Genomic DNA, 14,350 nt, shown 5'->3' on the forward strand with positions numbered 1-14,350 from the left:
TAAGCCTTAAAACACTGGGTTTCTCACTGAGGTCCCACACTGCATTTATTCCTGAAGGGGTGTGCATGGAGTTATAAAAATATTTTCGATGGAAATGAATGTCTATTACCAAGTACATAATTATGTCCTAAACTTTTTAATACAAACACCATTAATCTTCATATTTTCAAAAAACCCTTGAAATATCCCAAACGGTGCGCAGATGTCAGTCAAACATGACATTAATCTGTAGTTGAACCTAATTTTCGATGGAATTGATATCACATACCTGACAAAACATACAGCGAGATGTCACTGGTTAAAACACAAAAACAAAAATAAAACATTCCTTATTGGTCCTGAGGATACTAATGAGGGCCAAGACAGAGTGGTTATGGACCTTGGTCCCTTACTTCGAACTGGCTCATATGATGCTTCCCTCACAGACCCCCAAGACATTGGTGGAAGGAGGATGGTGGAAGATGGCCACAGAGGTGCCTCAGCAGAAGGGAGTCGGCCACCCTTCAACACAAAAGAAAGTTGTCAAATTGAATGTCTAAATGCGAGAACAATGTATATGACAGGAAGATCAAGTTTAGTGGCACAGGAAATCAAGAGATACAACTTGGAATTTGCTGGCTCGAGCGAAACTAGGGTGCTTGGATGTGGAAAAGTAAGAATAGAAGGTGTGTTGTGCATCTATTATGGTAAAGACCAGGAAGAACATGAGAGAGGTGTAGCAATAGCTTTGAGTAAGAAAACTGAAAAAATGTTAGAGCACTATGAATGTACTGATGAGAGAATAGTCACTAGTAGTTTTCAAGGTATACATACAAACATCACCATTATACAGGTTCATGCTCCTACTGAAGAGAGTGGTGATGAAGAGAAGGATGAATTTTATGAAAAGCTAACTGGAGTCATACAGAGGGTTAGAAGACATATGTTATTGTTGATGGGGACTTTAACACTAAAGTAAGAAAGTGTATGACGGCTTTCAGGGAACAATTGGAAAATTTGGAATTGGAGTTAGAAATGATAATGGGAGAAGACTCTTAGAGCTATGTGGTGCATCTGGGTTATCTATAACAAACACATATTTCAACCATAAATTAGAGCTCAAAACTATGTGGGTTTCGCCAAATGGATTGGTACAAAATTTGATAGATTGTGTTTGTACATCAGAAAAGGAAGAAGTCTATATTAGACACCAGAACTTTTAAGGGCTGCCGTGTTCCTTCTGACCACAAACTTGTAATCTCCAACATTGGAATAAAGTTAAAAGCCAATCAAGAAAAAAGGAGAAGTATAAAGTTTGATGTAGATAAGTTGAGAAATAAAAGAGTTAAATAACAGTATGAGGTGAAGGTAGGAGGCAAATTTGCAGCATTAATTGGTATGGAAAATATGGATATGTATTCAGAGGAATCCTGGGCAACATTAAGTTCAGATTACTAAGGACATAGCAACAGAGGTCTTAGGTTATAAGAGAAGTAACAGCAAACTTTGGTTCAGTGATGAAGCAAAAGCTTTAAGTGAAGAGCAACAAAGGTTGAGAGTTCAAATGGACGATGAACAGGACCTAGAGAAGAAGCAACAACTAAAAAGATGAAAAAATAAAAAGCTGAGAGAACCAAGTGATAGGATGAAGCATGATCAAAACATGTTTTGGAAAGATAGAGCTACCGAAGTTGAAGCAGCTATGGAAACTAGCGAGAGCAGGGCTATGTTTGCAGCTGTGAGACTCTTGAGGGACGTAAGCCAGATGCCTTTTCTCAATTTCGTCAAGGGCAAAATTGAGAAAAGGAATCTGTTTGTAAGGTATTTTGAAAGACTCCTAAATGTTGGGACTACTGGTAGGGATGAGTGCATTGCTGACTTAAACAAAGCGCTGGAGGTAAAAGAACAGGATATTAGTGCACAAGAGGTGAAAGATGCCTTAAAATCTTAAAAAAATGGAAAAAACTGCTGGTGTGTGTGTGGGATAACCACTGAGATGCTGAAAGCAGGAGGACAAAGGATGATAGAGGACATAAGAGTATTTTTAGCATAGTTTGGAGAACAGAGGTGGTACCAAGTGATTGGAAAAAGGCAATTATGATACCAATATATGAAAATAAGGGAAGCAAAAGGGAGTGTGGTAACTATCGGGGCATAAGTTTACTGTCAGTCCCAGGGAAGATATTCGTGAAAGTGATACTTAACAGAATAAGACCTATAGTAGAAGAGAAACTTAAGAGAATGGCAGTGTTGTTCTAGAAGTGGAGGGTCAACAGTGGATCAAATATTCACCTTAAGACAGATAATTGAAAAGAGATGGGAGTATGCAAAGCCAATATTCTGTGCTTTTATAGACTTGGAGAAAGCATATGATTCAGTATGGAGGGATGGAATGTGGAGAGTGGCAGAACACTATGGTATACCACTAAAAGTATAAGGATACTAAAGAACTGATACCAAGGTGTGTGCAGCTGTGTAAAGATGGATGGACAGCAAAGTGACTGGTTGCTAGTTGGAAGTAGGCTAAGACAGGGATGTGTTATGTCACCCATCTTGTTTAATGTATATATTGACCACATAATGAGAAGAGTGATGGAGAATGAAAACAGAGGGGCTAGTATTGGTGAAGTTTTTATGGATTTGGACTTTGCTAACGATGTTGCATTGGTTGCTGGTACGTGGCTGGTGCTGGTAAGTATGGTAATGAGGATGGAGATAGAGACAGAATTTTGGCTTGAATATCAGCACAAAGAAGAGCGAGGTCATGGTTGTGAGTAAGGATGACGGTTGGGTGCACATGGAAAGTTCAGAAGTTTGTATACTTGGGAAGTGTGGTAATAGCAGATGGGAGGCAAATTGAGGATATACAAAGAAGAAAACTAGGAGCAGCAAGAGCTTTTGAAGTTCTGAGAAGAAATGTGCAGTCAAGGCATGAAATCAGCTTGAAAACTAAGATGAGAATATTTAATGCAGTAGTACTGCCAGTCCTGACGTATGGTTTGTCCACCTGGGCACTAACCAGAACAGAGGAGAAAAGGTTGGATGCTTTTGAGATGAAGCTGCTGAGGAGGATACTTGGCATTAAATGGGACGATTTTGTTAAGGATGAAGACATCAGGATGAGATTGAGGCAAATGCCAGTCATTATCAGGCTGAAGAGGGGAAGGCTGAAATGGTTTGGACATGTTGAGAGACTGGATGAGAATAGAGACCCCAGGAGAGCACTGAGAGCAGTACAAATAGGAAGAAGACCACTGGGAAGACCAAGAACGAGGTGGATAGACATAATTGTCAGAGATCTTGAAGAAGAAATCTTGAACCTAGAGGAAGCGAGGGAAATGGTTCAGGATAAAGAGATGGAGAGGAACTGTATCAGATTTACGCCACTGGCCAGTGGTCGGAAGATAAAGTAAGTATTGGTATACAGTAAATGTCTTAATCACTAAAAAGATAGACATGATGCAGCATATTAGACTGAATAGGGATTGAGGACTCTCTTCACATGGCATTATGTAAAAGTAAGATTCGTAATTTCTGTATCTTAGAAATATCGAAGGTATATATATATATATATATATATATATATATATATATATATATATATATATATATATATATATTTGTGACGAGTTTGTAACAGAAAGTTTCTTAAACTTAACTACATAAACGTTATCATGCTAATTTCGCTTCTAACTGACAAGGCAGTGCTGCTCAAGTCCATGATTTACTGGCTGTAGGTAACACTAAATGTTTTTCAATATTTGACGAAACAATGTTTCTTGGTATCATCTACTCAGCTTTCTTTCATGCAGCATAGACAAATCTGTCACCTAATGTCAGAAACCTAAATAATTTCAGTAGTGTATCAGTAATGAGTTGATAATATCAAGATGTGTTGTCATACTATTTATAAAATGCTGTTCTCTTTTCTTAATGTCAGAAGCAATCCAAGTTCTTTACTTTATGAATACAATTATATGGTAGTTTAATTTTTCATAAAAATACTAACTAAAATTCAAACCACTACTAGAAAGACTGCTACTTGACTATCTACCAATACTTTTTTCAGTAAGGAATCTCACCTGCCACTAAAATGTTAGTGCCATGAAGTGGCATATACTGTTTGATTTTCATACGGTATAATATATATATATATATATATATATATATATATATATATATATATATATATATGTGTGTGTGTGTGTGTGTGTGTGTGTGTGTGTGTGTATATATAATATATATATATATATATATATATATATTATATATATATATATATATATATATATATACACACACATATATATATACATATATGGTGAGTGAAAAACTGGGGACTTGGAACAAGTACTTTCGTGGTATATTCTACATTTTCAAGTTCACACTGAATATAATAAAGTTGACAGACCTTTATATACAAAAACAGAAAGGGGGGCGAGGTTACAGTTTGTTAATCTGGGCAGCGTGATCCGCAATGCCATTTCATTATTTGTTAAACCTCTTGATAATGGGATTGCGGATCATTGGCTTAAGACAGGCCATGCTATTAACTGGGATAATTCCTCGATAATCTGTAGGGTCAAAGATCACCGCAATAGGAATCTGCTTGAATCCGTTTTTACTGAAGCCACGTCAACAAGGAATTTAGATTTCCACCCTGGACTGTCCCTAGGTCGTCTCTCGTCTCTTTTGCTTAAAGAGCACGCTGCCAAGATTAACAACCTGTAACCCTGGCCCCCCCTTTCTGTTTTTGTATATAAAGGTCTGTTAACTTCTATTATATCAAGTGTGAACTTAAAAAAGTAGAATATACAACGTAACTACTTGTTTCAAATCCCCAGTTTTTCACTCACCTTTCTACCGGGGATTTAAAGTTATTCCCAAGCACGTATTCCTTCGTGCTACACTGACACCACACACACACACACACACACACACACACACACACACACACAACACACACACACACACACATATATATATATATATATATATATATATATATATATATATATATATATATATATATATATATATATATAAATATTCGCTCAAGGCATATTTCTTAGAAGAGTCAAAATTTTGATTTCTCATATTATAACTTAATACCCTGAATGCAGACCTAGGACTATATATATATATATATATATATATATATATATATATATATATATATATATATATATATATATATATATATATCTAATAAAAGTTGCCCATAAAAACACCAAAATGTAGAGAGAAAAGTACTATATTTCAGAGACTGCTGTCTCTCTCTTCAGGTATATGAATGAGAAAAGTTTACAGAAAAGGTGGTATTTATACCAAGAGATCCGTCCACAAGTAAGCCAATTTAGGTCACCCCCGCTGATAATCTTCCTTTAATCTTCTTAAGCGTTGGTTGAATGAAAACTTCGTCGACGACATCTGAGATCCACGCGCCTTTTGAGGTGTTCATTACCTGCTTCTCTTTTATTAAGGCCGATTCCATCATTTGACTCTTGTACCGGCAGTTACTGCTATAAATTACACGTGACAAATTCCAGTTTATTCTATGGTTATGTTCATTTATATGGTTGAAAATAGCCGAGTTCTCTTGTCCATACCTAACTGACCGTTTGAGTTGTATTAATCTCTGGGGAAGTGATTTACCTGTAAATCCGATGTAAGATTGGTCACAGTCCTGGCATGGGATCTCATAGACCCCAGAGTCTTTGGGAGATGTCTTTTGTTGGACGTTAATCAGGGATTTGGCTAAGATATTTGGGTAGGTAAATGCAAAAGGGTTGGATTTCCCAAGGTGTGGGTTACTCTCTTAATCGTCTCCAGGTGAGGAATTTTTATTTTATTGTTAGGTGTGTCTCTGGTCTTGTCTTTAGGGGGTCAGTAGAAAATTGCGTTTGCTTTTTGAATTGCTTTTTCAATTATATGGTCAGGATACTTTAGAGATGAAAGTTGCTTGCGAATTAGTTCAAATTCTTTTTCCAGGAAATCTGGGGAACAAATTTGTAAGGCTCTTAAGAATAGGTTGCTAGCTACACCTATCTTGACAGTAATGTCGTGATAGCTATCACGACATTACTATCAAGATAGGTGTAGCTAGCAACCTATTCTTAAGAGCCTTACGAATTTGTTCCCCAGATTTCTTGGAAAAAGAATTTGAACTAATTTGCAAGCAACTTTCATCTTTAAAGTATCCTGACCATATAATTGAGAAAGCAATTCAAAAAGCAAACGTAATTTTCTACCGACCCCCTAAAGACAAGACCAGAGACACACCCAACAATAAAATAAAAATTCCTCACCTGGAGACGATTAAGAGAGTAACCCACACCCTTGGGAAATCCAACCCTTTTGCATTTACCTACCCAAATACCTTAGCCAAATCCCTGATTAACGTCCAACAAAAGACATCTCCCAAAGACTCTGGGGTCTATGAGATCCCATGCCAGGACTGTGACCAATCTTACATCGGATTTACAGGTAAATCACTTCCCCAGAGATTAATACAACACAAACGGTCAGTTAGGTATGGACAACAGAACTCGGCTATTTTCAACCATATAAATGAACATAACCATAGAATAAACTGGAATTTGTCACGTGTAATTTATAGCAGCAACTGCCGGTACAAGAGTCAAATGATGGAATCGGCCTTAATAAAAGAGAAGCAGGTAATGAACATCTCAAAAGGCGGGTGGATCTCAGATGTCGTCGACGAAGTTTTCATTCAACCAACGCTTAAGAAGATTAAAGGAAGATTATCAGCGGGGGTGACCTAAATTGGCTTACTTGTGGACGGATCTCTTGGTATAAATACCACCTTTTCTGTAAACTTTTCTCATTCATATACCTGAAGAGAGAGACAGCAGTCTCTGAAATATAGTACTTTTCTCTCTACATTTTGGTGTTTTTATGGGCTCCTTTTATTAGATGGAATTCTGTTGTTACAGAACATTTTTACCAGTCATATATATATATATATATATATATATATATATATATATATATATATATATATATATATATATATATATATATATATATATATATAGTCCTAGGTCTGCATTCAGGGTATTAAGTTAAAATATGAGAAATCAAAATTTTGACTCTTCTAAGGAATATGCCTTGAGCGAATATTTCTTAATAATACTGATTGGAGGTACGCATGCTATGAACAGAACAAATAAGAGAAACCCTTAATATAAATACTCATAATTGCTTTGAAAAAGATTTGAATGTAAATGTAATTTTTTCAACAAATTAATTTAATTTCAATAAGGTAATCAGAAGATATAAACTACAGGAGCACTGTTTGGCTCCGTGGCATGCGTGACGTTAACACAATATTCACAATACCAAAACAAAGGAGCCACCAAATTTCAAGCAAATCTCTTAACCTACTGGATCACAGGTGCAAGAGATACTGATGAAGAACTTAAGCTAGCAAGGAGCACTGTAAGTGAGCGTGCGCTTTGCAGGAATCCTGGGGAAATGACCTGAGATTAGCACTGGCAAACAAGTTGAGTGACAAGGTTGATCTATAAAAGGAGACACTCAACGGGGTAGTCTATACAAATCTGCAAAACAGTCAAAGTTGAAAACGAATACCAATTATGGTAATCAAACATAAAATGCTACAAGCAAAGTGAGAATCATATGAGATAATCAGTTATGTTTATGCAATGGAAATTGCCAACAGCAAAGTAACGCGTACTAATATCACTTATTTCACAGAAAATTCACAGTCAATTAAACTCTCATGGTACCTAGGAGTTGGATTCTGGTGGCTAGGGGCCAGTGACCATGACCACCACAGCAGAGGTAGAGCCCATCTGATCAGGGTTTGTAAGGTTTAAGAAGGTTGATATGCATCCACTTGACTTGCTTTTGCCCACAATAAACGAGGTAATTGAGATTTCCATGCTTAGCAAGAATCTGGTGGGGACCTGTGAACTAGATTTCGAGAGGTCTCATGGTTCCTGTCCTGAGAACAAAGACTTCGTCTCCCACTGAGAACGTCCGAGTCTGGGCTTTCTTGTCAAACTTTACTTTGACCTGTTCCTGTGCTGCAGCCTTGGTGGCTTGGACAATGGCCCCAGCGGCACGCAGGCGGCTTTGGATTTCAGGCAATTCTTGGATCTGATCAAACTTTTGTGGGTCTCCCCATGCTTCAAAGAGTATATTGATAGGTCTCCGGGTGGAATGGGGTTAGAATAGATCAAAGGGGCTATAGCCCATGGTTTCGGATGGACTGTGAGGGAGCACGAACAATGCGTATGGAAGGTTCGCTTCGCAATCCCCTCCATTTTCATGATGGAGTTTCACTAAAGTAGCAAATAAGGATTAATGAAACTGTTCAATGATACTTTGGCTCTCAGGTCTATAGGGAGTAGAATCCAAATGCTTAATTCCATGGCTTAGCATGCACTTTCAAAATTCATTTAACATGAAGTGCCTGCCTTGTTCACGCAGTATAGTGACTGGGAAATAAAATCTACAAAAAACTTTACCGGTGCTTTAATGGAACTCTTAGAGGTCTCGCTCCAGACAGGAATTGCTTCTGCATACTGTGTAAAATGTTCTATTATGATTAGGCAATGGGAGTTTCCCGCCTTGGAGCGGGTACATCATTAGGGTGTGTAGTACTCTATCACTACATCCTGAAAAGTAATGCCTACAGAGGGAATGTTTTGTAACTGGGACTTCGGAACTCTCTCGTTAGGGTTTCCTACTGTCTGGCATGCAGGACACGTTGCAACATAGGTTTTGACATCTTTCCTTAATCCTGCCCAGTAGAAGTGGTGGTACAATTGACACTGAAGTGTCTACTGATCCCATCATTCGCTAGACAAATGACCTGGGTATGCAGTTTCTTTAGCATGACTAGAAGTTTGCGAAGAGCGTTTGTGGGGCAATCTTCGCCCACAAAACTGTCTATAGTCCCTCCTTTTCTAGGAAGTACTGGTACCTATAATGATCTCCCAGGGAGGCCAGGTCTGTGGAGGTATCTTTATGGACAGCCTTTAGGTCGGGGTTTTCAGATTGGGCAGCATTCAGCTGGTCACAGCTTAGACTAGGGTCAGACGCTTATTCCCCTTTGATCAAACGAGTGGGTTGGGCCATGGGGCATAGGTAGAAAATTTTGAGAGCCACTGTATATCTCAGGGGCAGACAACCTGCTGAGGATCGTCTTGAGGCAGTGTCCTTTCCTTAAAAGAAGGCGGTAATGTATTTATGAATCTGAGAGGCACACTTGAATCTCGCCATTAAAGAAGTCCTGCCCAAGCCGCATGGCATAGCTGGTAGCAAGTTTGTCAGTGATGCCGAATCTATGAGTCCTGGGATCTTGAGGGTCGTCTTGGGTGACATTAAGGTAAAAGGTAGGTAGGTCTATGGTATGTTCATTAAACCAACAAATAGTGATACACTCATCCTACTGAATGGGAGCTTCAGTGTGTAGTATTAGGCTGACCTCCGACCCAGTGCCAACATTTGAGAGCACTGGGGTGGTCTTGAGCTGTCAGGCAGGGCTACCATGATGTTGGGGAGCTCTATCCACTTAGCTCCTGCAGGTTGAACAGTTGTCTGGACTGTCTTGGGGGAGTAATCACTTTTGGGATTTGGCATCAGGACGGTAGCTAAACTGATGAGGGGGTGACAGACGATAAATCATATAATTGGCGTATCGTTAAAGTAACATTAGGATGTTTTCCACCTTCGCTTCATTGCTAAGAGACAAAAGGAGAAGAGGCTAAATAAAAAATAGTCTCACGGCTTTCTAAACAGTCAAAACAAGAAAAAGGGTCACTTGTCTTGGATCCTGACGTGAAATATTGTTACCCTAGTTTTTTCGATTTTCCTTTGATTCGTAATTTCCCTTACTTTACTCCATCAATTATTCTTGTAAATTTTTAATTTTGGCCAAGGAAAAGACATAAAATGTGTCAAAATGGACGCTCGTAGCATTGTGTGTGTGTGTGTGTGTGTGTGTGTGTGTGTGTGTGTGTGTGTATATATATATATATATATATATATGTGTGTGTGTATATATATATATATATATATATATATATATATATATATGTGTGTGTGTATATATAATATTGAGGAACTGTTTACGTTGAATAGCAACGTTTTTTGTGAAACAGGCCCCTGAACTATAATATTTATGGCTTCCAATGGGGGTTGAACCTTCTAAACAACACCAGAGGCGCAACGCCAATAAGGCTTCGTATTTTTTTCAGATGAGATTCAAGTTCCTAAAATCCTGGTAAATACTCTCTATGGATTCACAAAAATCCAGTGCGAGGGATTTAATGGTCTAAGCCTACAATTAGATTATTTATCTGAAAACAACGTATTCATATTTTTCTGTTTTTTCTTGAATCCTTTTTCTCGGGTTGTGCATCGTTTTAGATATATTCCATCATCAAACTAAAACTTTTAAAATAAGAAATTAAATAAAAAGTCGCCTACTGATAAATACACGAGTGAAAGGAGAATAGTTTACTTACTACTTATGAAACCATAAAAACCACGATTTAAAGAATAATACGAAGCCATAACGGAGATGGAAAAAAAAGTTATCCACCATTTTCGTACCAGTGCAAAGGCATGAACAGTAATCACATTAAGTTCAATAACAGAAAAGACAGGTCACATACAACTGTATCTAATCTAATACATAATAAAACACAGTGTTTATCCATATATTTGCTAGTGACAGCAACTTCACGTTTATACTTGCCGTCGTCCAAATCGGGACCACTAGCGCCTATGAAAGTAAACAAAATAAAGGTACCTGTGTCCAAGGTCTAGAGAATATAAGGTCTTCTCACGCGCAGCTTAAACCAACGCCATCGTTGCTTAAACTCAGGTAGAGGATTAAACGGCTTGGTGCGTGACGTCACAACAACCGCAGTCAGGCCACGGCCACCTATAGCAATCCTGCCTTTACTTTCTGTTTTTTTTTTCCTAAATACTCTAAACTATTCGATAATTAAAGTAATAGTCAGATGAAAGTTCTTCATTCTACTATGTTAAAATGAAAGTTATTTCTAAAAAGCTTAACCAGGTGGGTGTGGAACATCCACAAACACGTATATAATTATGCTGTTGTCCATTGGATTAACAAAGACGCTGTCACACTAGCGAAATTTCCGTTGACTTTTTCTGAGTTTGTTGTCGACTTTCCAAAGAAGTCGACGTCATTCCGTACTCTGGTTGTCACACACGTTCATCCGCATACCGCATACCGTAGTTGTCGTCGTCAAAACGTAAACAGACCATCTGAGCTGTGACTTCTCGGAATAATAAAACAACTATGCTTTATAACACAAAGCAACTAGTGAGTCGTGCTTGCATGTGTTTAATGATGCTACATAGAATTTAGAAAAAAAAAGTCTGGGTTCGGTCCTGGTTAAAAAGACGTGAAAAGTTTTATTTAAAAAATAAGCTACGGCTAGCCTAGATAGGCTACTCGTAACCTTGTTTACACAACTACAGTCAGACTGTATTATACATTATGCTAAACCAAAAATAAAAGAAAACAATGAGAGCAGACCTATAGTCGATTCATTTAAGGTAGATTCTTGCGCCTACGAGACGTTTGTTTGGCGGCCTCTGATTGGCTGGTAGCGGGAGGCAGACTGCTCGCTCAGTGGGTCATATTTTCGTTTGTAGCTTAGAAAACTAGCAATATGTTTACATTTCTTCATTTATCTCACGTTTTACAAAAGATAGGAAAGTTTTGGTCATACCTAAGGATTCGGTATTAAATGTACAATTAATGAATCTTTTCCTGAAATCAATAAGTTAAAATACAAAGGAATTACAACGAGTAGAAGTGAAGGGAGAAACATTTCATTCTTTATACCTGTTTTTATTCATCATCGGATTTTTGCATAATTCATGAGATCAAGATAAAATAAAATCTTGTGTTATTAAACAATAAAATCACCCTGAATACGCTGGTGCTTTCAGATTTTAGATGCGTGTAATATATAAAGAGAAAATGAAGAATATGTCTTATTATGTTGCATTCGTGCTTGACTCGGTTTGACAATAGTGCAGAGACACATCGTTGGGTCTGGTCCTCTCAGCTAGAGCCGTTGGCGTGTTGGCAGTTGCCAATTGGCGATATGAGAAGTTTGCAGTTTCGAGACTATGTATTCACCGAATTATTATGTCCTTATATTTTCTATAAATAAATGCATAGAATTCCCATTATAACTTTCGAACATTTTTACTCAAATATCATATATGTCCGTATTTCTGGACATATCTGATAAAAAAAGTAAAATAATCAGATGGATGCATCTGGTATCGTTGGAGGTGTAGGCTGGCCGCGGGCGGGAAATTCAGTCCAGGAATGAATTTGAAATCTACGGACCTACTTCGCACTCTTCAGCTCATCCTTAGTTTTAATGAGGTTGGTTTCAACATATTGTTCTAATTTTCTTATATGAATATATTTTCAAACTTAAGAGATATCAGAGACTTAATTGAGTGATATGAATAATAATCTCAGTGGAGCAATAAACAGCAACGAACTAAGCAAGATTTTTTTTTCTTTTCAAGCAGATGTCTCAAGATGACAGCATCATTCGTCGCACCGTTTCCAGATTTGCAAGTCAAGCTCGCAACATTATAATGAATGTTCATCGTTACTTCAGCTCACAGTGGGGAGCAGACTCAAGAAATGAAGTATTTGAGAAGACCGCCAAAGCTACAGGAGTGCCAACCAACACAGTGAAAAAAATCAAGCGACAGTCATCTGAATGTGGTAACGTCCCCTTCGCTTCACCTGTATATCCCAGGAAGAGGATCCGAGTGAAGGACAAGGTGGATAGTTTTGAAAATGAGTGTATTCGGAAGGAGATTTTGTCTTTTTACGAGAGAGGAGAGCTCCCAACGTTAGATGCCCTACTGGAAAAAGTGAAGGAAGACCCGGTGAAGTTTAATGGTGGAAGAACAACGTTATGGAAAATTGTGAGAGGGCTTGGATTCCGGTACAAAAAAGTGACGAGTGGAAGAGCAATTTTAATGGAACGTGATGATATAGTGGCAGCGAGAACTGAATACCTACGGTTAATTGAAAAGAATAGGAATTGTAGTCCAACTGAACGTAAACCTGAAGTATTCCTTGATGAAACTTGGATAAACCAAAATGAATGTGTACGTCAGTGTTGGACAACGGGTGAAGGCGAAATAGGACCCAAACTTAAGACTAGAAAGGGGTCAAGATTTATTGTGGTGCACTCGGGGAGTGAGAAGGGGTTTGTCAAAGATGCGCTATTGTTGTTTAGGTCAAAAAAATGGTGCCAAAGGGGACTACCATGATTCCATGGGACCATGAAAGGTTTTTAAAGTGGTTTAAGGGAACAACTATTGCCTAATATAGAAGATAGATCTCTAATCATAATGGACAATGCTCCCTACCATAGCAAAATAGAAAATAAAGTGCCAACACCAGCAACAGAAAAAGTGAAGTCATACAGTGGCTTTCTTCTAATAACGTCACCCACGACCCATCAGCAACAAAGCCAAAATTGTTGCAGATTGCCAAGTGTCACAAAGAAAAACAGAGGTATGTGATAGATGAAATAGCCTGTGCAAATGGTCATGATGTGCTCAGACTGCCACCATATTATTGTCAGTTTAACCCCATAGAACTTATATGGGCTCAAATAAAGGGGGATATCAGAAAAAATAACTCTAATGCAAATCAATCTTTGAAAACTGTTGAGCAGCTTACGAGACTGGCGATAGACAAAGTTACAACAGAAGACTGGAAGAAATGTTTTCACCACGTTAAGAAATTAGAAGATGATTATAGGAGGAAAGATGTTGCTAGAGAGCATATGTTTGAAAGTTTTTTTATTGACATTGGGGATGACGAAACTGACAGTGATGATATTGATATTAGGGAGGATGACACTGACAGTGATGATATATATCAATGATTTTCCATTATTTTTTTTTTAAGTTGAAGACCTAACAGTGTTTCTATAGTTTTCCAATTTTTAGATAGGCAATTTCATAACTACAGTATATCCATATGAGTTTCCTTTTTTTTAATATTTAATGGCATAACAATGTACATATCTGTTTATAAATTCTTTTTACTTGGTTTTAATAGAAAAGGGGATATCAATGTATCTTTATAATTTCCCATTCTTTTTGTTCCAATAGGTAATGACATGATTATGTATATATGCATGATTTTCCTTTATTTATTTTTTAAATAATGATGACGTAAGAAAATTTGTAAAATTTTAATTTCTTTTTGTTCATATCGATAGCCTAATGACATACCAATGTAAGCCTACTGTGTATGAGTTTCTTTGTGTTTATGACATAATAT

At 37.6% G+C, this 14,350-nt stretch overlaps 1 protein-coding gene across 1 annotated transcript; it reads left to right on the top strand.

Annotated features, from left to right (window-relative positions):
- The first annotated feature begins 373 nt into the window (after positions 1-373).
- On the top strand, positions 374-1,591 carry LOC135195897 (craniofacial development protein 2-like). Its single transcript, XM_064222404.1, has 2 exons — positions 374-910; positions 1,430-1,591. Exons 1-2 carry the CDS (start codon positions 374-376, stop codon positions 1,589-1,591), a joined length of 699 nt encoding a protein of 232 aa, XP_064078474.1.
- Positions 1,592-14,350: the final 12,759 nt, after the last annotated feature.

Source organism: Macrobrachium nipponense, chromosome 17 (genome assembly GCF_015104395.2).
Source record: "Macrobrachium nipponense isolate FS-2020 chromosome 17, ASM1510439v2, whole genome shotgun sequence".
Lineage (NCBI taxonomy): Eukaryota > Metazoa > Arthropoda > Malacostraca > Decapoda > Palaemonidae > Macrobrachium > Macrobrachium nipponense.

Coding starts and splice junctions, on each gene's coding strand:
- LOC135195897 (XM_064222404.1), top strand. CDS start 374: ATGGACCTTGGTCCCTTACTTCGAACTGGCTCATATGATGCTTCCCTC. Junction 911..1,429: donor TAACTGGAGTCATACAGAGG/GTTAGAAGACAT, acceptor CATTAAGTTCAG/ATTACTAAGGACATAGCAAC.